Source organism: Lichenostomus cassidix, chromosome 2, assembly GCF_008360975.1.
Source record: "Lichenostomus cassidix isolate B80296 chromosome 2, HeHo_3.0, whole genome shotgun sequence".
Lineage (NCBI taxonomy): Eukaryota > Metazoa > Chordata > Aves > Passeriformes > Meliphagidae > Lichenostomus > Lichenostomus cassidix.
In genome coordinates, this window is record NC_139482.1 from 140340321 (window position 1) to 140367505 (window position 27185).

The 27185-nt window shown below is 37.9% G+C and overlaps 1 protein-coding gene across 1 annotated transcript; it reads left to right on the forward strand.

Moving 5' to 3' along the window:
* The first annotated feature begins 171 nt into the window (after positions 1 to 171).
* On the forward strand, positions 172 to 26309 carry FAM91A1 (family with sequence similarity 91 member A1). Its single transcript, XM_085053524.1, has 24 exons — positions 172 to 375; positions 2098 to 2182; positions 2879 to 3030; positions 3828 to 3885; positions 5456 to 5523; positions 6828 to 6941; positions 7972 to 8062; positions 9536 to 9598; positions 10632 to 10738; positions 11502 to 11540; positions 11645 to 11757; positions 12670 to 12788; positions 13209 to 13321; positions 13551 to 13637; positions 14062 to 14194; positions 14867 to 15015; positions 15485 to 15619; positions 17771 to 17884; positions 18815 to 18887; positions 20120 to 20269; positions 20751 to 20858; positions 21119 to 21242; positions 22291 to 22360; positions 23692 to 26309. Exons 1-24 carry the CDS (start codon positions 304 to 306, stop codon positions 23866 to 23868), a joined length of 2514 nt encoding a protein of 837 aa, XP_084909650.1. The 5' UTR covers positions 172 to 303; the 3' UTR covers positions 23869 to 26309.
* The last annotated feature ends 876 nt before the right edge of the window (positions 26310 to 27185 follow it).

The following is a 27185-nucleotide window of genomic DNA, read 5'->3' on the forward strand; positions in this document are numbered from 1 at the left end:
GCTTGGCTCTGTTCCCGGACAGTGTCAGTCCGCGGTCGGGAGCCGCAGACCAAAGTGAGCGCTCCCCTTCCCGAGGCACCATCACGGCGCCCCACGGCTCCCTTCCCGGCGAGCCGAGCACCGCCCCGCGGAACTGCGTGCGCGGCGCTTCCGGGGCGGACGGGCGGGCAGCGGCGCCGGCGGGAGGCTGCGGGCGGAGGGCAGGGCAGGGCAGGGCAGGGCAGGGCGGCCCCGGGCCGCAGCGGCTCCTTCCCGGGCCGGAGCGCCTCCCGGCGGCGGGGCCCGCGGCCCGGCCTGCTCGCCATGAACATCGACGTGGAGTTCCACATCCGCCACAACTACCCCTGGGCCCGGCTGCCCGCCAGCGTCAGGCAGGTGCGGGCAGCCCGGCTCCCGAAGCGGGGAAGCGGCTGGGGGACGCGGGGCGCTCAGCCCTGCCTGTCTCGGGGCCGTGGGGTGCCGGTGGGGCGGTGTGGGGCTCTCTGTGGGGATCGGGGCGATGTGGGGTGTGCAGGGCCCCTCTGTGGGGAGAATTGGCTCTGTGTGTGTGTGTGCGTGTGTATGGTGTCTTCGGGGAGAAGGAGATAAGAAAGCGGTGTGCGCTCTGTGTGTGACAAGCGGGGAGTGTACGTGTGTGTGTGTGGCCTCAGTGAGGGGTGAGTCGGGGTGCCGTGGGGTCCCCATGGCCAGAGGGAGATGTGTGTTCCTCGCTCAGCTGTAGGTGTAAAACAGCTGAGCTGAGTGTCCCTTGAGCCGCCCCGAGCGGTGGGAGCCGTGCCGGGACAGGTGCCTCGCAGGCTTGTGCAGCCCCGTGTTTCGGTCAGAACCAGAGAACTCTGTGCTGCAAGTGGCTCATGGAAAAGAAAACCTCATGAAATTTTGATTGCCTGGGTTTAATGGGCCTCTGATAGCATGGGGGAGGTATTGTGTCGAGTTGAGAGGAGGTTCTTATTCCAACGTCTTATGCTGCTTTAAAGCAGATGATGTTAAACAATTCCTGCTCTTGCACAAAGGAAGGGTGGGGAGGATAAGTAGTGGCTGCAGGCCACGAGTAATGTAATTTCTTGAATTTGAGATTCCAGGAGCAGTAAGAGGGGAATGAATGATGATTTCTCTTTACCTGTCCAGCTGAGTGCTATATTATTGGCTTTGGGATTCAGGATAGAAAATATGCCAGTATTGCATTATTTACTTTCATGTAACTTCTGGAATACTGTTTTGTTTACTTTAGTGTTAGAGTAGTCCTTAGTATTTTTGTCCTTTGAGCAAATACTTGGCTCCCTCTTTAGATATTTAATCAATTTCATATCCTTTCTGTGATATCAGGTGTTGCTTTTCTAATACCTGACTGCAGTTAGTGCTACTTTCTTGTTTCTCCCATATGTGTAGTAAAGTACCTTTTTGTCAAAGGATCTCTTTTAATATAAGCATCAATGCGGAACCAGGAGAGGGAAGAGAAAAACCAAACAACCCAGATCACTTGTTGCAGATGCAGAGTAGAAGGGTTATATGGGGAATACTGAGGGGACAAGTTTTGAAATAAGGCATTTGAAGCATGAACCAAAGTTCTCTTTTTATCTTCTTTGATGATAGTCAAGTAATGTGCTGTGCTTGTTCCTTAATCTTGTGACCTAGGATCACTTGATAGTTTTACTTCCGCAAAGCTGTAACTTGAGCTGTTTCACTTTTTTTTTTTTTGGTGTTAAAAATTTCTTAGGTGCAGCAGTTAAAGCTTCACATCACTCACCATACTTGGTTTGTGCTACACTAATTCTGGGTAATTTCTCAAGGCTGGATGACATGGTAAATGTTTGATGCATCGTGTCTTTGATTTGAAAATCAGATGCTCCCTTTTAATCAGAGTGGTACTAGGAAAAAAAATCTAAAAATGATTTCTTAAATCTGCATCCTGTGTAGAGACCTATTTAAAGGTATTTTTGAATTCATAGAGAGACTAAAGACACTGTCACTGTTGAACTGGGGGACTCCCTGAGCAATTACAGCTACCTGCAAATGTTTCCTCATAAGACACTTTGCAGTGGTTTAACTAACAGGGGAAGTTGTGCCTGTCAGGTAAAAGGCCTTTATGTTTTCAAGGGTCTTGGAAACTCCCAGAGGGAATATGAGAGGCAGGTGGTACTCTACAGCATCCGCAATCAGCTGCGGTACCGGAATAACTTAGGTGAGTAAAGAAGCAAAGTAACTTCTGATTGCTGGCCCATTCTTCTGTGTGGAAGCTTGTCTTTACTGTAAAACTGCAGGAACAAGTCCAGTTCAAAGGTCCTGCCTTCCTTGAAAATAAATGCTTCTAAATAATAAAAGATCACAAAAAGTCTTGACTTTTGAATTAATTTGGCAACTTTTCCAGCAAAGCACTCTTGAAGGTTACTGAGTTGGCAGGTGGAACTGAATTCCTACTGTAGTTTTGCTGCCATTTTCAAGAAATTAGGATGTTAAGAGAGGATTTGACTAGTCAAGCCTGTCAGTATCTGAGATGCAGTTTCCCTGCCTCACAGGAGCTTTTGGCTATGACTTGTTTGCAGACTTGAAATTTAGTTTACATTGACTGAACCCATTTGTCTTCACAAAACAGAGAATAATTTTACTAATTAAAAGATAATTTCCTACAGCCTGCATGAGTTTTGTCTCATGTTTTGGCCACTTCCTGTCAACTTTTTAGATAAATCTGCTTCTTAAAGTCTCTGAGGTTACTTGTAGCATACGTAGAAATCCTTGGATGCTGAATTCCTTGCACCATTACTTTATTTTGCTTATAGCTTTCTGTCATTTGCCATTATGCTATTTTTAATCCTTTGTTGTAACACTTCTTAAAAAAGTTAAACATCATAGTACATTGTAACTTTTTCTCCCCTTGTAGTTAAGCATGTCAAGAAAGATGAACGTAAATATTATGAAGATCTGTTAAAATACAGTCGAGATCATCTCATGTTGTACCCGTATCATTTGTCTGACATCATGGTAAAAGGTCTGAGGGTGACACCATTTTCCTATTACACAGGCATAATGGAGGTGAGTGCAGAACTGTGGTGGGTGGGTGTTGTTCTCTGTCTGGAGATGTTGGTAATGGCCCAGTAATGCTTACAAGGCAGTGTCAGGTAGTTTGTTTTTGTGTAGGTCTGCTAAGAAGTTAAGAAACAGTAAGGAAAAATTCTAGTAAACTGCTTTTTACTTGCAGTGTTTTCCTTGCTGCCCCATTAGCCTTTCAAGAGCTGGAATTTTGTCATGTGGAGCTGGGGTGGGACTCTGACACCCAACTCTCTCTTTTGATGTTTGAGATTTGTGAGTCTTCACTTCAAACTGTAAAAGAAATACCTCATTTTAACCATATTGGAAACTTTTTGAGAAGCCTGAAGCAGATCTGTTTTTATGAGAACAAAGATGGTTCTGTTTTCTGTCAACACTCTGGCAACCTTCTTTTATTTTCATTGGGTATTTGAAGTGCTTTTATTTTATTTTGTGTATAGTGATTGCAGTCATAATGGATTAGTTGTCTGTTTATTCAGTTACTATTGTTAACAATTCTGTGTGGTGGTTTGTTTTTGTGAAGAGAGATACAGGATTTTGTTTAGTCTTTCAGTCAACATTTTTCTTTGCGAAGTTTACATTAAACAGAAGTCTCGCTTTTGATGTATTTAACTTACTGTGTAATGATTAATCAAATAATTTTCAAGTTTGATAAGGTAACTGGCTTTAATAGATCTGTTTAAATTTAATTTCATTCTTAAAGTGAAAAAGACAGGCAGAATTTGAACTCGCTTCTCGATGACTCTCTTCTTGCAACTTAAAAGTTTTATTTTCTTTTTAAGGATATAATGAACAGTGAAAAAAGCTATGATTCTTTACCCAACTTCACTGCTGCTGACTGTAAGTATTACCTAGTTGAATTGCTGCTTTCAGTGAGTTAGAAATAAGGAGCTTCTGAAAATGGATTTGTGAGCATCTGTTTGCTTGAATATGAGTATGTGAATGAAGGTGTAAAAGCATTCAAATAGTGATATTAAGGAGTGTGTGCTCTTCATACAGAGTTTGGTCTGTACAGACAGGATTGGAATTGGGCTGGTTTGAGTACAGATAGGCATGGTACAAAACCTTGCCTCTGTCCTTGCTTGTTGTGCATTCCTGTTCAGCTGCACTTCCAGCTGGTGTACATCAGCAAACTGAGCTGCTGTTGGTCCTTTCCTAGTGTGCTTTTTTTTGGCTCGTGTTGGGCAGAAGACTTAGCAGGACACTGAGAGGCTGCTGACACTCCTGTGAATTGCCATCAATGTGGATTGAGGGATGATGTACCAGAGATGAGAGGGTATTTTATCTGGTATTTTATGACACTCTGAATGTGCCATGTTTATCTATTACACCATTCTGAGTATGGGATGGGAAACTTATGAAAGCAGAAACTTTGAACCTGGTGGAGGAGAACAGAGTAAGATCAATACTTACAGAGAAGTCTTACAGAGCAAAATGTAAACCAATGGCACAGGGAGGGTATTAATCAAACCTGCCACTGAAGAGTTATCTATAGTTAACACTTAATTCCTTGCCTTTGGTATGTATTCATAAAGTTCTTCTTAAGGATAGTGTGTAGTCAAGTGAGGAGTGGCCTGCAGCTTTTGAAAACAGTTGATTTTGGTTTTAGAAGGATATTGTCAGTTAACTAGTAGTCTGCCTGTGTGTAATTTTCACAGCAGGGAAACAGATGATGAAGAACTTTCCTCAGCACCATCTGCTTGTTGGAAATCCAGTGTTATTCAGAAGTATGAAGAAAGAAAATGTTTTCCTGTTTTTGTTTGATTTCTGCTCTCCTCCAACAATTCTGTCATATTAGCACAGCTGCAGATTAGTGACTGCAGTATAATTGACTTAAACTTCTTTAATTACAGTTTTTCATAAATGTTAGTGTTGAACTAGAAAGTTAGAATTCAAGCTGAGACAGAATATGGTTTAAAACTGAGTAGTTTTCTACTCTCTGTTCATGGTTTCTTAATGGTTGAAGGCTAGAGATTATAGAATTAAATTTTGATTCAGTTTAACTCAAGTATATCTTAATCATTTTCCTTAGAAGATTAGGTGGCCTTTTGTGTCTAATTCTTAGAGTTATAATCCAGTGTATGGCATGGGCTTTGTTAGGGGACAGAAAAGCTATCACTATTAATCTGAAGTTGTTGATTTGAATGTAGGAGGAAAGGGGTTGGATTATTCCTTGCTGCCTTGTGACTTGAGTGATAGGAGGTTTCTTTATTTTTTTTCCTTAACCTGTACACAGAGAATGAATGGGGATGGATTGTGGAATGCATTTAGTTCCTATAACTGTCCTTTTATTTTGGATAAGAGTAATTAAAAAGGTTATTTTAGAAGTAGGCCTGATTCTTTGAAGAATGTTTAATATATTTTCATCTTAAACTTGTCTTAAGAGAAATAAAACCTTACCTTTTTTCAGGTCTAAGACTTCTTGGCATAGGAAGAAACCAGTATATTGATCTAATGAACCAATGTAGGTCTTCAAAAGTAAGTTTGTCTTTAATTTTCCTTCCCTTTCCTTTACTCTTACTTCCCTCTCCTCTATATTATGTCATAGGAAATGAAGAATGGAATAATTCGTGGCCATGGTCAGTTTAAGAGTGTGCCTAATTGAGTGTGATGTAGTGTATTGTTAATTCTATTATGTTTGCTGAAGTTAATAAAAAGCTTTTTGGTTTAAAATCAAAGTATAGTAAAGAAAAAATATTAATTACTACTTAAAAATTTTTGTTAATCTTATATTTTTGGAGCTGTACTTTATGACAACAGATATCTAATGTCTCCTGGCCACTATAAGCATGGAATGATGATATTGGTTCTGAAAGAATTATTTTGTTAATCTTATATTTTTGGAGCTGTACTTTATGACACCAGATATCTAATGTCTCCTGGCCACTATAAGCATGGAATGATGATATTGGTTCTGAAAGAATTATTCCATGTTTCTGTTTGTGCAGTTGAGATCACAGTTTATTGTGGAACTGTCTTCCATCTAGGTATAAATTCTTTCAGAATATGTTTTTCTCTAGGACAATGCTAATGAGCCTGCACAGCCATCATTGGGTGTGAACAGCACAGGCGGAAAACATTGTGATAGCTGTTGATAGAAGTAGAGCCTTTAGTTTGCAGCAGTTTGTTCCTTTCCTCAGGGAACTCAGAAGTGCTCTTGCAGTAGCTTCATAGTCCTTTAACTGAAAATGAGCTCACCAAAATATGCAGCTGATAGTGAACCAAGAATTAATGGCTGTGCAATCAAAGAGAAGCTATTTAGGTCGATAAATAAATAGCATCCACCAGTTTTTCTTTCTTGGACTGACATTCATTGTATTTTTTTTGCAGTGTGCCTATTGAGAATGTTGTATTTTGTCCCTTGAAGTAAATAAAATACATTCCTAAAATATGGAACTTCTTTAAAATACCCTATTTCTATTCTTGTGCTCTCTTACCTGTTCAAATTAGAAAATGTCACAAATAATTTAAATTTGGACTTGATCCTAATACGGTAGAATAGTGTGGATTTAATTTGCAGCACCTACAATATGGAGGAGCTTGTGGGACGATTTAACAATATTAGGTTAAATTAGGAAATATTTTTTTTCCTTCCTATTTCCATGTGATTTGAGAGAGGAGGGAAACTTTTACTAAGTGACAATGCTAGTAGTATATGTGTCTCCAGTCTGTGAATACTTAAAAAGGGATGTCTATACCAATCAGTTTTTAGAAAGGTAAATGAATGTTTGTGCATGTGAAGTGTTCTTTATTGCCATCTCAAATGGACTGTACCACTGCAGAAATTTTTCAGAAGGAAAACTGCCCATGATCTGTTACCTGTGAAGCCTGTGGAGATCTCTATAGAAGCGTGGTGGGTTGTGCAGGCTGGTTACATCACTGAGGATGACATCAAGGTAATGTAGTGTGGATTGCATCTCTAAATCTTGTTGAATACTGATACTCCTGAAAACAGGGGCTTTCTTTTGTGTGGAGTACATGAAGATTGTTACAGACCTGCAGCAGCTCTCTTATGGAAATGGAGGTTGTAACTAATGGAAATTGTGATGTTTTCTTTGACATATTCTGCCCTCTCTCCCCTTTTTACTTTCTGCGCTATGTGCAGTGTAGAGGTGGTTTTGCATCAACCAATCTGTGGTAACTTACATGCATGAATGATTTGTAGGGAACAAACAACAAAATACGTTTTCTAAAATTTCATATTTAAGCCCTGACAGGTCAGTTTTGACTGCATCTTCAGTTTCACTTTAATTAGTATCGGAATGGCATCGGATTTGATACATATTTTCCTTTTTTCTGTTCTTTGTGTTTGCCTAGTTTTTCATTGTTTGCCCGTAAAAAGCTTGTGAGATGACTTAATGTTTCATCCTCATTCTGCTTTCATTTCTCACAGGTGGGTTTTTTATAGTAGTTTGATCTGGATTAATTTTCTTATCTAGAAGTTTTTTGTTTAGAACATATTTAAAGCAGTGATGGAATCTCCTTTTTGAAATATCTTAGGCTATTTATATTCTGACATCTCACAAACCCAGGGTAGTTAACCTAAAGCGTATTACTTTGATGTTGTAATGGGCCTCTTTCTAGAATGATTCCAGTTGTGTGGTCGAACACTCAATTTGAAAGTTTTAAAGAGCAAACCTATTATACTCTGGACTTCACTTACCAAATTCTTTTGCAATTAATTTCCTTTCTTAAAGCATGCATAATTTTGTGTGGGGACAAGATAAAAAATTTCAAGACTTCTAACAGGAATTACAGTGAATACTTCAGTGCAAATATTTTGTTTAGGAATGTAGGTTACTCCCTATTCTCTTAATATTAGTTATGACTGATTTGAGGCTGAAGTGTTTGAGTGTTTTTGAGTGGTGTTAAGTAAGTTGTGTAGACTAACTTCTACAAAAGACTAATGATTTTTTTTTTCCCTAGATTTGTACTACATCAGAGAAGTCTGCTATTGATAAGATAATTGATTCAGGTCCTCAGCTTGCTGGTTCATTAGACTTCAATGTAGTTCACAGTAAGTTTTAATGAACATTTATTTTCTATTTTACATCCTGCTTAGTAAATTCTGCGAGTAGTGCCTGGAAACTAGGAACGTTTCAGGTGTATAGGTAAGGATGTATCAATTATAAGAACTGAATCTGAAGGAGAGACAGTGTAAAGCACACTTAGCATGTTGGTGATTTGTAATGTCATCCTGACCCATTAAAGCTGGTTTGTTGATACACATCGTTTTGCAAAGCTGAGTATATTAATGCCAGTGCTGAACAGTGGTTGTATCAGTGTAAATCCAAGTGCGTTGATGGGTTAATGCAGGCATTTTATGTAAGATCTGATAGAGGGTAGTAATTTAACTCAATACACTGTAGCTATATAGGTGCACACTACAGCTAAGTTCTGTGTGTGTATGAAGCATCCTGACAGTTCCACTTCAGGTGTTTAATAGCACTTCACCTGAGGGCTGTTGGTAACTTTACCACCACCCTGATAAATATGGTGTAGATCTGTTGATCTTGGGTAACACCAAAGGAACCACAGACTATAAATTTGGCTTATTTATGCTGTACAGTTCAGCTTTATGACTTGCCATTGAAGTAAACCTGATGTTCATATGATGTGATTCTTGGGGTGTGCTGTGCAGGACCAGGAGTTAGACTCCATGATCCTGATGAGTCCCTTCCAACTCAGCATATTCTATAATTCTATGATAGCTGTTACAAAACTTAGACTCTAAAGATAATTATACTTTAATTTTTTTGCCCTTTCTGAAAAACTTCTTACTGGCTTGTCTTCTCTGCAGAACTCAGTTGAGATGCTTAGTGCTCAAATCAGTTTTAAGCAGGGAAAGTGCAGTTTAAGTGTTTACCATGCTGTTGTCCTGGTTGTATGCAGTGTCTGTCTGTAACTGCTGCAGCTTTGCTGATGCCTTGTGCTGAAATGCACCAGAATTTACTTTTGCAGTTGTATAAACAACACTTTCTGTGAAGGTATGTGGCAAGGACATGTGAGGACCACCAGAACTGATGTGATTTCGTTTGTATCCCTGCTACCAAGTGTGTGACTTCTGGCCTCAGTAGCCAAATGTAGCCATTATCCTCAGCTGACAAAGACAGTTCAGGATAAAAGCCCCACTTCTTGGCAGTAGAGTGATGGTGGTGAAAACTAAGTTGACACTTAGGCAGAGATCCGCTCATGTTTTTAAATGGAGCTGCTTTAATCTGTTGTCATTTTGCTGTGCTGTTTTGAAAGTACTTGGAGAGTTCCAAGTGTGCTGCACAGTGAGGAGCTCTGGTTTAGGGTTCCACCTGCTTGGTATTAGGTGTGCTTTATTGATCTGTGCGTTGCCAATAAATACTTTACTGTGGAGGCTATTAGGAAAAACTACTTTAAAATCTGAATTGGCTGGTGGGGAAGTCTGCTTCATATCTTCAGTACTTTGGAAAATTGTTTTTTTCTTTTTTTCTAAAATGGTGTCCTTTTATTTATAAAGGTTTGTATAACAAAGGATTTATTTACCTTGATGTACCAATATCTGACGACAGCTGTATAGCAGGTAAGTAAGTATTTCATGTTATTAGATCTATGTTTTCTCAGTTTCATTTCGATTATCCTGTAATTTTTTGTCTTGGAAGCTGCTTGTCTGTGTACATGTGCATACTCAAACAAAACATTTGAGCTCTGAAACATTTTCTTTTTTCTATATAGGATTTATTTCAACTTGAATTCTTAGGTTATATTAAACACAAATTTATGTAGAATGAGATTCTTTTATGGGAGTCATGGCATGAATTAATAAGTACCCTCCTGTAGGTTTGTAACAAAAAGGAAGAATAGCATAGAGATTTGTAGTTACCAAAAATACATGGCTTTTGACTTCTTTCCAGACAGATGCAAGGTTTTAATAAGTACCATTTCTATTCTTCATGGGTATTGTCACCTCAATTAGTCACACACTGTGTCTAGGGACTGTGTAGGAGCTTAAACTAGCACAGCATGTGGGCTGCCCTTTGAACAGTTTGTTATGCTGTGATAGGTCTCAGGGGTTTCTGAATTCGGTGTGATCTGCAAAGGCATAAATTTTTGGAACCTGGTCATGCAAAAGTAACTGGCATTACTGTAGTAGAGATCATTTAAGTGAAAGTCCTCTGCATACAAGAGACTTACTGCTTAGATAATTGCTTTGGGACTCTCAGTTCTGGAGCGTGTGGGTGGTGTGGGGTTTTTTGTGTCCTACTCCAGTCCAAGTCGTGACTTAATCTCCATCCACATTACAAAATCATTTAATGGGCTGGACACTGGAAATTATCTGTAGTTGATGAGCTGGAGAGTGCAAGGCTGTAATGCAAGGTAGAGTGGCTTTAGTTTCTCTAAGAAAACATGTTGACAAGCATTAGTTCTTAAGGAGTGGAGGAATTTTAAATACCTCATATGCTGTCTTCAGTTTTTTGTTCTTTGTGCCTGGGAAATCCTCAAAATTGCAGGTACCATGAAAACTAAAATGTAAAATTATTTTTCTATTTTAATATAGTGTCAGTTCAATAAAATAAGTTACCAGATTGTAATTTTGAAAGTAATTCTTATTTCAGTGCCACCACTCGAAGGTTTTGTGATGAACAGAGTACAAGGTGATTACTTTGAAACGCTTCTGTACAAGATATTTGTTTCAATAGATGAACATACTAATGTGGCAGAGGTAAGTAAAATTTAACTTACGTCCAGGAGATGGGAATGCTTGAAAATGGGCCAAAGCTCACTGCTAAAAATAGCTAGAGATACTGATTGATACAAAGTGATTTTGTTTAGACATATTGCCAGGCTTAAGATCCAACCTGTAGCTTTTATTGTGCTTCAAGCTTGAAGGAGTACCTTCAGTTCAGTGACCAATTCCATTAGCTGGAATGAATTTATACAGAGGTGACTAAAGTGGGCTTTTATATGAGTTAGAATTGGAACAAAGTCTGTTTTGCTAATGTGAAATAAAAAAGTGCAAGTAATTTTTTCTTTGGCAGTGAAAGCATGCAGGGTGTTGGCTTAAAGTAGGAATGTAGCTTTTGCATAAGCATAGTTTGAGTATGAGAAATATGTTTTCATAAAGTCTTCTCAAAACTTGGTGAATAAATATCTGAAAAATACCCACTGAATATATGCAGGATTTGTTTTCTTTTTTGCTTATCTTCTGACATACATGACTAACCTAAAACGATATACATGGTTAGCCTAGAAATTATGAAGTAGAAGATAGCCTCATATTTCTTTTGCATGCTTTCAAGTGGGACAGTTAGGAGATTTCATGCTCTTTCTTCATCATGTTCGATGCAGACAAAATTGCTTCTACCAGTACAGGCTGGGTTTAGAAATAAGACCAACAAAAAGGTGCCAAAGCCCACAAATAGTGAATTACGTGCCCTGTTAATACTGTATTGCTCACTTGTCTTTTTTTTTTTAATTTTTTTTAGCTGGCAAATGTGTTAGAGATTGACTTATCTTTAGTAAAGGTATGTGTGTATAATGCATTTGTTTGGATATGGAAAGTTCACTGTTTTGCAACCTTGGTTTCATACAGCAGTTCTTTACTCTGTGTATGTGTGTGTTCCTGCAGAATGCTGTGTCCATGTATTGTCGGTTAGGCTTTGCTCATAAAAAAGGCCAAGTAATAAACCTGGATAATCTTCATCCATCATGGAAGAATGTTCCTTCAGTAAACAGACTGAAGTAAGTATCTTTACTCTTTCTCAGGCTTATTTTCTCATTGAAGGGAAACCTTAGAATCAAAATCTTACTGTAAAGTTACTGGTCGCTTTCTTTGACTTCTGCAATAACAAATCTCACTTGGCTTTCTAATGTGTATAATTACAAGAATGCTTGATCCTCATGTTAATCTGAGGATGAGGAATGGTAATTTAATCTGTAGGTTCACAGTACTTAATTTGGTGCTGCTACTTAGTGCTGGTTTTTTGACCTTCAGGTACCTAGTTGCTCACTTTTCCAGCAGATGAGTGTGCATTTGTTTTAAACCCCTGAGGCCAGAAATAACAGCTGTCAGTGTGGTATTACAGGGGCTGTGGCTCTTGGCACTGCTGACAGTGAATGTGTGCATAAAGTTTGCTTGTTTCCTGTCAGGTACCATTGCAGTTCTGCCAGTGACACTCTCACATATGTGTGCATCTATATCACTTCCCAGGAAAGTGCTGTTAATACCAATCAACAAAGAGTTCTCCAACTTGAAATGCCAAGTTGCATTAATTAAAATTGTCAGGTGTACTGAACTTTCAGTTCAGTATCTGTTTAGCCATTTAAAATTACTGCTATGCCTGTTTTCTTTAATGCCTTTTCAGACTGTGAGAACGAAGTGGATTAGATTTTTCCATTGTATTCTTCAAAGATGGTGGCTTGATTTTTTTCAGATCTTTTTCACAATCTGATATTTTCAAACCCTCAATAAGCCTTTCTGTTGAAGCTAAAGCAGGACCCTGAGGGATATTAAGCTTGGCTGATTTAGGGCTTAGACATATTGAAAGGCATGTGTTGGGTATGCCTGTGTGTGGACTACTAGCATGGGAAAGCAGAGATACTCCTCTGGTGCTACAGTGACCAATAGATGTGGATTTTAATTCACATTGATAGGAGTACTTTGGATCCTCAAAAGATGCTGCTTTCATGGGACAGTGGGGAAAACAGAAGTCCTATACAGGAAGCTGGGTCATCAGCCACAGATACAGATACCAACAGTCAAGATGATCCAGGTTAGCACTAACAGTAAATTTTAATGCATTAGGATTAATTATGTTTATATTTATAGAGTGGCACAGGCTTTAAAGAGGTCTAGAAACAATTGAAACACAGATTATATAGATCCTGTTGTCATATGGACTATTCATTGGGGGAGGTGGTATCTCCTTGATTTAAGAGTGTTTAGCTAAATAGCTTTTTTTCTGAAGATGAGACTGATCTGTATTGTGGATATAAATTGACACAAAGATACCAATGTCTGAATTAAGTCAACCAGTAGATTAGTAGTAATTAAGGGAGTTTTGTTTTACTTGGTATGGTGATAACTAACTTTTTTCTTTTTTTTCCTTTGTTATTAGATTTAATTAAACTCGATGATACTATTTTTAAATAAAACAAATGTGATCATCTACTTCCTTTTTGTTTTCTATTAGCTGAAACAGCCAGTGTGAGCAGCCTGAACCTCTCTAGTGGACACACAAAGCGCATTGCCTTCCTGTTTGATTCTACTCTCACTGCCTTTTTAATGATGGGAAATCTCTCACCGGTATGTCCAAATTGTTTGATATATTATGCCAAGAATAAATACATAGAGCTTTAAATTACTTTGACATCAATTTAATACAACTTAATTAAAATATTAATTTAATTTAATTAATTTAGAAAGAAATATTTAAAAAATATTCTCTGTTTCTTTTAATTAGTAGTTTTGCTTAAGAAAACTTTTACTTGCCCATTCCATTCTCAAAGAACACAATTTCGTTTTGTTGTTCCAGAACTTGAAAAGTCATGCAGTCACTATGTTTGAAGTTGGGAAACTATCAGATGAAAGTCTTGACAGCTTCTTGGTGGAGCTGGAAAAGGTAAATTGTTACGTGTTTGGCAAAATGCTTTTTCAGCACTTGAAGTGTTAAAGGGGCCAACTCCACCTTCTAAAGATAATTCTAGAAGGACAACTGTAGAATTATGTAGGAGCAATGCTGTTAATTGCTGTATCATTTCATACCAGTCAGGATGACTGGACACTTCAATCCTTATGCCTAAAGACTGAGTCATGGTTCTGATTTATAGATATTGTCTTTATGTACTTTTTGACCGTTCCACTAGCATGGCCCAAACTTGCTTTTCATTTAAAGGTTGCTGTAGATCACCTTTGGATATAATCTGCAGTGTTATTATTCAATTACAAAGCTTTAGAATGCTAATTTGCTCATCTTTCCTTTGGTATAATTGATACTTATGTAAACAACCTGCCACTTGTATGCATTTATTCTGTTTCTTGTTTAGGTTCAAAGCACAGGGGAAGGGGAAGCACAGCGATACTTTGATCATGCCCTTACGCTGAGAAACACAATACTGTTTTTGCGGCATAATAAAGACCTGGGGGCACAAGCTGTACAGCCTGATCAGCCAAATAATGGTACTGTGAGCACTTTTGGCAATCCTTCTAAGTTGGTTTACTTACCTGTCGTGGACTTAACTTTCTGCCCTTGCTGCTATTGTAGAAAGCAGTCAGTAACTTATTTGTTTAAAAATATTTTGAAATATTTTTCATCATCCTTGGAGCCTGTGTTACTGGGTTTGCTTGTTGAATGACACACTTGGTTACCAAGGTTTGCACTTAAGATCCAGAGCAACAGATTAAAGCATAATGAAGGCTAGACAAGCTGAACTGGAGAAAGAGATTGTTTCAAGTCACATGCCTCTGAAAGCCATATAGAGGGGTCATTCTTTATTCACAGCTGTTCTGTCAAAGCAACATTTTTCAAGCCATGAAAAGGAATGTAATCTTCTAATGGGGATAATATTTTAGATTTTGTAAAAAACTTAGTTACCTTCCTCTGTATCTCTGCGTTTATTTCCTGGGTTCAGTTAGTTGGTGAGGAACTAGTTCAGTGTCAGACAACCCTGTATGTCTAGAATTGCTAAAATTTTGTACAGATTTATTAAAATTCACCCCAGTTGTTTAAAACTTCATTGTGGAAAATACTGTATTCATGGCTTAGCAGAGAATGGAAAATCTGAAATCATATTTTGTGTTTGTATGTTCCATTTTAAGTGGTAATTTAAGAATCTTGTATTTTGAACATAGGGTTTCCCTTGGACTTGTTACGATGTGAGAGTTTGCTTGGTTTGGATCCAGCTACCTGCAGCAGAGTTCTCAACAAAAATTACACTCTGCTGGTTTCCATGGCACCACTCACCAATGAAATTCGACCTATTAGCAGCTGTACACCCCAGGTGAAAAAATACTGAGGGATTCTCACCCTCCCTGCCCCCTCCCAGTAATGTATCTTCTTAATAGCTTTTTTGGATGCATTTGTTAGATGTTCCTTTTAAAGTGACAAAATTATTGGCATGTAGACAATTACTGTAATTAATCTAATAAAAATGTTGAGGGAAAATGTGAATATTTAGTAAATTAAGTTTGTTTAACTTATTAACAGTTTTCTTGTTTGAGTGAGAGTCAATGACAGATATTTTGTTCTTGAATTTAGATTAATTAAAAATACATGGCTATCACCTTTCTGTGAAGAGTCTTTTGTCACTGGACTAAGTACCTAGAATATAATCAGTAGAGAGTAACGTTTGTACTTCAGTGCTGAAAAACTGGATTTATATTTCTTTAAAACTGTTGCTTAAATTACATCTGTATGTATGATGTTGCAGTATGAATTTATTTCTAATTTCTTGAATAATCTCTCTTCAGCATATTGGGCCTGCAATACCAGAAGTCAGTTCAGTTTGGTTCAAACTGTATATATACCATATAACTGGACAAGGACCACCCTCCCTGTTGCTCTCTAAAGGAACACGTCTTCGAAAACTTCCAGATGTTTTTCAGGTAGTCTGTGCATGGATTTATTCTCCCTTCTCCAAGTGTTTCAGAGATGTGTTGTATGCTATTTAGGAATAACAGCTGAAGTCAGAGGTACAATTCATTCTAGATTATGTTTTCTAGAAGCAAGTTTTACATAGCATCTCAGTTTGTTGTCTTTCAAGGTTCTGAAAAAGGAATGCTACATTCTCCCTTTGTCAGAATGTGACTCCAGTATGTTTGATGCCACCCCTTTCAAGTTTAGTGTAAAATGTGATACTGCAGTCTTAAAAGTTTGGGTTTGTTAGCCCATCCCTAGAGCATGTTACAGAGAGGTAGAAGAGCTCTGTGAGAAGATCGAGACCAAGTATATTGTGCCTTTTTTTTACTATCGTGCAAGAAACATCACTTCTACAGTAATTTTGTCTGGTTTAGAAGATGGCTTCCACTTTGTCCAAATCTGTGATGGAGACTTCGGAGTTATTTTCTGTCATTCTCCCTGCAATTTAAATGGCAGAATAATTTATTGAAGGTTGCATAAGGTTGGAAAAAAGGTCTTCCTAGCTCCATAGATTTGCAGCAGTGTCTGTAAGCAGGAAGCAGCAGCACATTATGTAACACTTCTTGCAAGACCTTTCCGCTCTCCCGCATGGTCTGGAACTTCCTGGTCTGGAACTCCCTGAGCTGCATGTGAGTCTCTTTACACAGAGATTGTGACTTGAATTGTTGGCTCTGCACTGATGAGTTGATTTCCTCAATTCCTTCCAGCCTTGAATCCACCTAACTTTTTAGCATCCTTACAGTACTTTGGCAATGAGTCCCACAAAACAGCACAGCTGATCAACTTCTGCCTGAAAGATTTCAGATGCTGCCTTCTCCCATTGTGTCTCTGAGATGCTGCTAAAGACAAATGTACCACAAAGGAGCGCTGCTGGGTATTCTGTATACTAGACAATTGTAGGTGGAAGTGGCCATGACAACTTCTAAACTAGCCTGAACCTTTGCATCTATTGACTTAGATTTGAAATGCTGTGGACATTTATCAGTGTTTGGGTCTTGCTGCTCACAATGGAATTTGTAAAATAATATTGTTAAAGTTTATAATTGGAGAGAGGCCTCTGCAATTATAAACTTTAACTCATCTTCATTTTTTCATCTCATTTTTTCCATCTTGTAGATAGATACTTGAGGAGCTAAATATATTAGAATGGTATGGAGACTTTCAGAGAGGGAGTGCATTCTTTGGTGTACCTACATCAGCAGTCTTCTTTAGCACTAGAATTTGTAGATTCCATTCCTCAAAACTTTGTGTCCCTTCCCTTTATGATTTCAAAGATTTTTGTAGATACCTCTTAAATGTACTGTAAGATCACACAGGACTAATTGAATTAAGTCTTCCGCAGCAGAAGGTGTTTTGTAAAGCTATTGGTGATGGTTTTGATTCAAACCCTAGTCTATCATTAGTTTAAACCACCAGTACATGTATGGATTATACACTTTTATTAGTAAAAAAGCATTCAGTGTGGTAGCCTTGGAAAACTTCAATACTGTGTGAATCTCAGTGTGCTGATAGGATAGATTTTCTTGAACGAAATGATCCCCCAGTCTGGACATTTTTTCCTCTATGTGAATATAAGTGCTTCTCTCCTGGTGCTGTTTTGTAATGTCATTTCCTTAGGGAACTGTCAAGATATTTCTAGAAATCTTATGGTGATGCAGTGGAATTCAATCTTGAAAACTGAGAAACTAGAAAATTAATTAGTATTCTTGTCTTGCTGTTCCCCACTCTGCCATTGATAGGTATTTTGGGGATTAATTCATCTTTGTTTTCTGCTGATAGTGTTAGTTTATCTATCTTATATTTTGCTTTTAAATTTATGTGGGGTTACATTCATCTTGTATTTGCTAGTAGGCTGCTGCAAGGGCCACATAGCTCTACTTGCTGACAGGTATTTCCTGTCCAAAATAGCATCCTAACTTTGAAGTTGACAAACTTTTGTATTTACCAGGAATACAAACATGAGTGATCCTTGGTACCAAGTACAGCTCTGTAGGGCTGTAGTTACCTATGATAACTTCCTGGTTGTTACAATATGCTAATACCTAGCTCTAGTATTTTACTTTCTGTGCTTAGGTAATTTATTACTACTACAAACACTCTTAATTTCTCTCTTTCAGGGTTATGATCGCTTACTAATAACATCTTGGGGTCACGACCCAGGAGTGGTTCCTACTTCAAATGTGCTCACAATGTTGAATGATGCTTTAACACATTCTGCTGTTCTAATTCAGGTACAGAGTGCTTCATATAAATGATGAAAACCTGCATAATGTGCATAATTTTTTTAGTTAAGCTGTTTATGTGGTAGAGGATATTAACAATGTAGAAAAGTTCCTCTTTTACCAGGAACTGAAAAATATGTGTAACTTCTGTAAGCAGTGCTGCTGTGATTGAGTGGCAGTTAAGACACAGGTTGTGGACTGAATTCATATTGTGTATGTGTTACTGTATTATGGGCAAGGATAATGAGTTTTGGTAGCTAAAGTAGGGGAGATAGTAAACTGGAATGAAAGTGAAGGGCCCCCAACCTTTTTAGAGAGCAGTGACTTAAGGTAACAACAGTATTATGAACTATTACTCAAGAAATGCACATTTTCAGACTGCTTGGTATTTAGCTCTTACAGTAAAGTATGAACAAAACATGCTGTTTATCACAAACAGCAGAATAGGTTGGATTTTTCTATTTGGGAGAAGTAAAATGGCTATCTCATCAGTTTCTTTGGTTCAGCTGAACTTTCAGAATTAATCATTTAAAGAAATAGATGTTTAATATTGTTGCAAACATAAAATTGCATGTTCTCAAAGGCCAACTTGTAAGCAGCCTGTACCTGCTGAAAAATGTTCTGTATGCAGGGGTGGAATCTCCCTTTTGCTCCAAAAGTGCTCAGCCTTTAGAAAATACTTCTATAGCCAGTAATAGGAGAGAAAAATTGCTCCTCTTCAGTGAAACTTAACCTCATTGTGTTTACCACCTGGGTTTTAAGAGGAAAGGTGGGGTACTTTAATTATTGCAGCTAAGCAAGACCTTTAATGAATAAATACCTCCATTTGTTTATTTGTTTCAGCAACTTGGCTGGGACTTTTTAAAAGGGAGCACAAGTGGGACTGGGCTAAGCTGATGAGTATTTTTTCTGTTCCTAATTTAATTTCTTGATGTTCAGGGGCATGGCATGCACGGAATGGGAGAAACAGTGCACATACCTTTCCCTTTTGATGAAGCTGAGCAACAGGGAGGTAACTGATCATCTTCAATGTAATTTCTGCATTACATTACACATCTGTTGCACATCACCTTGCACAATAACATGTCAATAATCCTTCTAAAACATATTTTGTTGATCTTATGAGTCATATGAGAAAATGGAAAGTTTTAAATGGTTGACAAATCTGTTTTGAGCTTAGAGATATCACCTTCCCCTTTCTATCTTCTCTGACCTAATCGGAATGTGTTTTTTGGCCTCTCTTCTCTCCTAGCACAGGTGTAAAGAAGTAACTTCCACAAATACCTCCAAACCTTTCTTTGTGCACGCTTGCTTATTAACTAGCATATTTATTAACTGCATAAATAATTCTTCCATGTATTATATTGAGCGTTTCTTAACTGTAAGACAGGTGAGATCAAAACTGAACAAACTTGCCTTGATTATTAGCTCTGGTAACCTACTATGGAGGTTTTTTACTCAGGAGAAGCTTTGCTAGCGAAATATATTCCTTCAAAGTCTGCCTAGCTCAATTGATTTTGAAAGGCAGATTAACATGTTCTCACTACCCCTTGATGAGTAGGATGGATGCTTTGCATAGTTGAGGCCATGACTTCTCCAAGTGAGAGCATTCATAAAAGTATGAATTTCCAGATACAAAATCTAAAATTATTTAAGCTACGGCTTAGAAAAGTCTGGGCCAAGTAGAAATAAAACTAACTTCTTAATTTAGTTTTTGTTAGTTTCAAAATTTGTTACTTTTGTATTTGCTCTCTCTGGCATGTCTGGTTTTTCATCTAGCATCAAGTTAGAAGAAACCCTGAAGTTAGAATCTCTCAAGTTCTGACATGAACAACTTGGTCTTGAAATTCCTCATTAACCTCTAATTCTGTATTCTAATTCTTCAGAATTTCAGATGTGTGAAACATATATCCTGCATAGAATTTTCCATAAAAGACTCTGCACTGAAAGAGCTGGACACTTGATTCCTAGCTCAGCCTTGGCATCTCTGCTGTCTGAATATGTCTGTGTAGGAGAAAGAGATTGTCTTCTGTTTGTATTTTTCTGCTTGGCTCTATTACTGTACTGTAAGATACCATTTAATGCTTGGTGTTGTCCCATATCTAACAATGTGATAACTAAGATGGGAGCATTACAAGCGAGAAAAGTCCAAATAAGAAACGTACCCTCGCCTAGAGAGGAGCCACGTGGTTATGGGGGAGGCCTCTTGTAGAGTAAGCTGGAATGTGTTTTTTTTCCTGTTAGACTTCTCTCGTGTGAACATGGGCATTCATACAGCTTTAAAAATACTGAGAAACAAAGTGGACTTGCAGCATTTTTGTGGCTATGTCACAATGTTGAATCCTTCAAGTCAACGTGCTAACAGAAAGCTGAGTGATGCTTCTGATGGAAGAGGTTGGTTTACATAATTGTCTTCTTTTGTCTGTTTCTTCTTAATTTTGCATACAGTCACTTGAGCAAAGGTGAGCAAAGGATTAAATTTTTTGATTTGTAACTCAGCAAAATACTATCCAACACAGATAGGAACCCGTTTTGAGTGTAAACCTATTGGCAGCAGGCTTACTTCCTAATTCTTTGAGAGTAGCTTAGAAGTACCAAATACAGATTGATAAATCACTGAACTAGAACAGTCAATGAAGAAAAGAAAAGAAACACTCTTTTAAATATTAAAAATAAGTTGTGTCGTTTTTATATGGCAGAACTTAATCTGTCATAAGTGTTGAGAGTCCCTAAATAACCCTTCAGTTCCAAAATGAGTCACCCCTATGTTTCTCCCTATCCCTTCGTCCAGTTTTATAGCTTTATAGTCCATGGGCAAAGGTAACTAAAGTTATATTCATGTGCATGTCTGATGTAAAAATTACTTTGTCTTTAGGAGAGACTGAGCTAGCATCAGGATCTGATGTAAATGGCAGCACAGAATCATTTGAGATGGTAATAGAAGATACTGCAATGGATTCTGCAGTCAAGCAAAACCTTGAAGGTAAAAACATGACAAACGGCTTGTACTAAACATTACCTTGTTTTTAAGGATCTGAATTCATTGTTTGATTATTTTCTGGGACAAATCTAATGCTAAATTGCTCTTCAGATTCCCTTAAATATTTGAGCAGTTCAGTAAATGAGCTGTCTTTAAAAAGCATGAACTATCTAATGGATTCAGGTCCAAGATTGTGGCACCCAGAATGAGCTTTCTTGCTTTATTTTCTTAAAATGTGGTTATCTCTTGCTTTTTTTCTGTAGTACCCACAAATGAACTGGAATGGGTTCCCCTGGAATTATGCTTTGGCATTCCACTTTTCAGCTCTGAGCTGAATCAGAAGGTCTGCAGAAAAATTGCCACTCATGGATTATGTAGAAAAGAAAGGTGAGATGTAATGTATTGACTGCAGGTTTAACAGGTGGTGTGTATTATATCTGACGCTTCTGCAGGAAGAGAAGCCTGCAGCTCAATGACTATAAAGCAGAACTGAGCTATGTTTACAGAATAGCTAATTATAATGTGTAAGGAAGTTGTTTTTTGGCTCATAGATATGTACAACTAGTCCTTAGTCATGGTAAAATTAAGATTAGGCTTTTTAAAATAGTTTCTGTAAGGCAAAAGTTAGTTCTTTGTTGTAAGCTGTCTATGAGCAGATCAAGAAAAAAGTAAATTTGGGTGCCTTCCTACTCATTTTTCCTTCCTAGCCTAGTACAGCCTTTTTTCCCTCCTTCTAACTGTTCTGGAGTGGGGGAGGAAAGCTTGCTGGTAATGCTTTGATATAGAATGCATTCAGCTCTTAGGGAAATTGTCTTTACTGTTGGTATCATATTTGGTAAGTTTAGTCACGGCTTGTGATCCAGCTATCTAATGCTTTTTCTGCAGTTTTCCTTATGAAAGATTATTCTTTCAACAATGGGATTTTTGGGTTTGTTTCTTTTGTTTTGTTGGGGGGTTGGTGGGGTGTTTCTGTGGATTATTTTTTGTGGCTTCTTTTCCCCTAAGGCATGATTCTGGAAATGAAAAGTAAGGCTGCTTGAAAATAAGGCTTAAGGCTCTTATTACAGTAGTTGACCTGCTTTTAACAGTGTGTCACTAATATACTTCTTAAAAGTCATGTTACCAGACTGTTCTAGATAAGAATGAGTCTAATATATTTGTATCTTATGTACAATAATATTTTTACATTGCAATAGTCTCATTTTATTCAATGTAAATGGTATGAAAAATAGCTTGTACCTGACTAGACTCAAGAGCAGATGAGCCAAGCACCTCTTCAGTGATGACAGTATTATCAAACTTTGTGTGTGAAAGCTTTTAACTTTGTCACATGATGTTACATACTACTGGAGTTATTTGTGAGCAAGTCACTATGGGGGTACTTAACTAGTAAAAAATGGTGTACCTTGAACATAGCTTCTTTTGTTTTTTACAGCCTTCAAAAACTCCTACATTCCAGTAGAAAGCTGTCTCTTCAGGTCCTTAATTTTGTTCATTCATTCCAGGTAAGGATGTTAATCCTTACTCCATACTCAATACTAAACTCCAGATGTTAATCATTCTGTGTGGGCTGTCATCCCTTTCTGCTCTCTTACTTGCCTTTTTTGGGTCTATGGAAACATGTATGGTTTGTTTTGTTTGTCTTTTCTTTAAATGGTAACGGTATTAAGCACTCAAGTGCTACTTGCAGGACAAAGCAAGTACTTCACTATCCCTTCTCTAGCCTCACTTAATACTTGTTTCAACTCTGTTGTTGCTTCTGGTGTATAATTTTTTTTTTTAATGGCACTTGCTCAGCAAAGTTGTCCTTCACTCCTGCTGTTGTAACATAGCCTACTCTTCTGGTTCCATAGAGGCTGCTTAGATATGTTGGAGAGATTTAATGAAAACCAGGGAGATGCTCATTTAATCTGCCTCTCAAGTCAATGTGTTTCCTTAGGAAAAAATAAAACATATTAATATAGATTTCATGCCAATTACTTTTGTACTTGTCCTAAGATCCTCTAGACCTTAGTGTTCAGTAAGTATAAATATGTAAAACTACATACTCTGAGAGGATCTTTTAAGAGTGTAGGTAGGGAGGAGGGATCTTGTGTAGTAAGCAAAGGGGAATGCCAGGTCTGCAGCCTGCTCTGAGTCTGCATGGAAGCAAGGCATGTCCATGTGTAACACAGAATCTGCTTAGCTGCTCTCTCTTACAATACTTCTCTCTAAAACTCTCTATTTTCAGTAAGATAATAAATTTGCAGGTTACTTAACCAGATAGTGTTAGGGATGGTGTGATCCTGAAATTGTCTCCTTATGAGAATGTTGGAGATTCCCAGCAGGTTTGAAGCCCTGAAACCAACTGTCAGTCTCAAGTAACTCCTGTCCTAATGTGTTGGATGTTACATCTCAGGTACACTTTTCTTTATGATGGTCCTGGAGGGAAAAAAAGTGCTGAAGTGAGTTTTAAGATGAGAAAAGCAAACTTCTGGGAAATAATACCCCTCAGTGTATGGTCAAGTCATTGCCTCCAAATATATTATCCATTGTAGCATGGAACAGGATAAATAGCAGTCTGATAGATGTCCTGAAGATTTTAGAGATTTACATTAATTTTTTCTAGGTCTTCAGTTTTTAAGTCTCAGGCTTCCAAGAAGGTCTCTTGGCAGCCAAATAATGTATGCACAGATGCAGCTGAGGCGTCTTATGCTTATTTAATTTTGTTTATTCTGTTTTTATTTCCATTATAATTTGGTATTTATTCAGTAACTTCAGAAACTCAAAGTGTATTTGCAGATTAGATTAGCCTGTCATATTCTTTAAGACATGGTTTTCTTCCTTTTGTTTTTAGGAAGGTATTTCAACGCTGGATCAGCTCCATGATGCTGCTCCTTCAAGTTCACTTTTGCAGCCGATTTCTGCAGATATGGGTGTTCCTCTTCCTGCCAAGAATCTCATGTTCAAGGAAGGTGTATTATCTGAATGGAATGGATGGGCCCCTTCCTCAGTTCTTTTCAACCACACCTAAGGAACAGGTCAAATAGAGGTTCTTGTGCATTGATCACTAAATGCCTTTCTTCTATTACGGTTAATTCCTAGTGCCAACCACTAAGAAGTGTACTGCTGCTGCAGCATAACCCATGTAAAAGTAGTGTTACAAAAATGTGTTGTGTTGCAGTATTGGGGAAGTACTTAAACTGTCTAGAACTTGTTACTCATTACTGCATATCTTGCTGCAACAGAGAGCTTTTTAGCTGTCAGCACTATTTTTATCTTGAGACAATCTTTCTTTTATAACTAAACATGCCCTTTCTAGGCTTTCTGATGATTGTTAAATTTCTATGCTGTCACCACAAAATTGCAATAGTAGTTTTCTATGTTCGTTACTCAGACATAAATTCTGTTTAGTTTTGTACTGTATTACTGAAAATCTTTCTGTGTAAAGGTAAGAGATTTGGCTCTTCCTCTGAAAGCTCAGTGATACCAACTGATTAAATAAAAGTATCATGAATGATATGGGGCATTAAGGATTGTTGAATTCTGTAGTTCAGCTTAATGGTGGGGCCTTGACAAATCAGTACAGTGGAAGGAGGAGGCTGAGTTAGTGCAGACTTGATGTCCTGCTGATGACCCAAGGCCACTTGGAAGATGAGTGGTGCACTTCCATCTCTGTCAGAATTTGATGGAGGTATGGAATTGTGGCAGGTCTGAGGTGGTTATCTCTGTTTGCAGAGTTCTTAGTGATAATGGGTTCATGTTCCTCTTGGTATGAAACCAGGAGGAGTGTCTGAGATGTGATCCCACTGGGAGCCTTTTTCTGTAATTTGAAGCTCGTGACGATTCCTGTGGGCAAACTCCTGTTGTCATAAATAGAGTTTAAGAGAGATAACTAGTTCTGTCCTGTTGATTATTGTTTGAAAGAACAGAGCTCTTGATTTTTCACATCAGTTGTTAGCAAGGGAAGATAATAGCAGAGGATGTGAAGACAGATACTTCAGTGAATCTGTGTTCCTTGAACTATTAGCTGTTGATCATGACAAAAATTAACAGTGAGCTGTTTCATCTAAAATCGTGTTCTGGCTCTCTTTGTAGGGGATGACTTTATGTAGCATGGTTTTACTTTGTTTGTATTAGGTATTAACAACTTTTTGCCAGCTTAAAAAAGTCTGTCCCATTTAGCACATGAGGAGAACAAGCAATGTAGTGTTAAGACTTCTCTGCTAGCTCCCTTCTTTACTACTGCCTTCTTTTAAATAGTCATAACTAAAAATGAGACTTAATCATCCTCTCATTACTATCCTGCAATACATAATGGGTCAAGGATTTGTGGCACAGATGGTGCTGAGCAGTAGCAAGGAAAATGGCAACATGTGGGTTTGTATCCTGTTCTGCATGAAAAAAACAAGTCATAAGCTTGAAGAGGACAAATGTACCATGATAGGATACTGCAGTGACTTAATTTACAACTGTGAAGATTCCATTCTTTTTCATTGGCTTTATGTACATTCCTGAAGTGTAAGCATAGGACTTGTGCTTTAAGAAACTGGAAGTCTGTAGTACTTCAGTTTACTCAGTGCTGCTTTCTTACATCTGTTTTGTTCTGGAATTTTACCACCAGCATATTCTGCATATATCACAGTTACATTATCCGTATAAAGTTGATAATTTACACTACAGTGACTTTTTGTACTGGACATGCATACTCTCCATAGGTTTTTAAGTTGCCTTATTTCCTCCAAAGTAAATTAAAGAGGAATTGGATGTCAATCTGCTCTAAATGGCTGAGAAAACATTTACTGTGAGAACTGTTACATGGAGATTAAGCCAATACCTAGCACTGTAGAGGAATTAAGCAGTAGGTGATGGCTTACACTTTCAGGGCTATAGATGTTACTTTAAGTGCTACTGTGAGCTGCAGTAGGTGAACTAGTTTGCTGTATTATATTGAATTTTGCCATGCACTATCCATACTAGTATGTAAAGTGGTGATAGTGCAAGTTGTATGGAAGTTTGAAAATAGATGAAAACTTACTGTTCTCACTGCATATTCTTCAGTGTTGCTAAGTGAAAGATATCCTTTGTTACTAGATTGTCTACAAGTTTCTAAACAAAAGTAGCCTACTCCTCAGAGTTGGTTAATACCCATAAATCTTACAGTTAATGGTGAGAATTCCAGATGTGTTGCAGTTTTTTAGAACTCAAGCCACTCTAATTTAGGGGCTTTGACACTAGTTTAGGAGCTTAAATATTCAAGTCTGCATATCTGAAGTTTACTGAATAAATTACAACCAAAGAAGTCTATTGAAATTCCTGAAACTACTAGAGCACCAGTGCTTGGGATGGTCAAGAGGCTTCAAACTATGTGACTTTTGTTTTAAATGTGGTGTAAAAACCCAGCAGGTCTCAAAGATCTTCGTACCAAAAGAATCTATTTTATATTGTATTGCAAATAAAGACAAATTAAATCAATTTCTTTTCTTCAGGTAGTTTTATTGACTGTGGGGAAAATCACATGCATTACACATTGTAAAGCTGTTTTAAGTTTCTGTTTCAGCAGGATTTTTAACTTGCAGAAGACAGCTTGGCTTTGTGCTCTGGCACAACCCAAGCAGTATTGAAGCTAGATGGATATACCTGAAGATGTTCAGGATCTAGCTAAGATGTGTGTTACATTTGTTTTCAGTTTTTTGATCATGACTTATTGCACTTTTTCTTTTCCTTCATTGTTCTCAAATTCTCCCTTACTTTCTTGTTCAGTGTTTCAAATGGTTTGTATTTTGAGAGTTTTAAGTACAACTGTAACTGAATACAGTTGTGCCCTTCTAGTGTGACATTGTTAATACTATCCATTGAATTGTACAAAGTCTGTGTTCAATTAAATTATTGACACATGTAACAAATGTTTACAAATAAACTGTGGTGTAGGTCAAACCATGTGCAGAATCCTTCTCATGCAGTGGTTTTATTCTTGGGCACAGCTTTAAAATGTCACTCTGTCACCGCTGTGCTCAAGCCCAGCAAATGACATTGAAGTATCTTCTCCCAGTACCCCTGCAGGTCTGCAGAGATGCAGTTTCAGCAGTGGAAACCCTCTGTTCTAGTGTCATCTTTCACATCCCACGTACTTAACCTCTGAGGAGATGGGGAAGGATGAGAGCATCATGTGTGCTCCATCTCCTCCAGCCAATCTAAACGTGTAGTTTTGGATGCTGGGTATTTGAAGGCACTTGAGCACGTGGTGTCTTGTCTGTTTGCTTTGGCTAAAGACATTTTTGACTAGGAACTTGAAAGAAATGAGACCAAAATTGTTTATGTAAGGTAATGCAGGCTGAGGATTCATTTTAG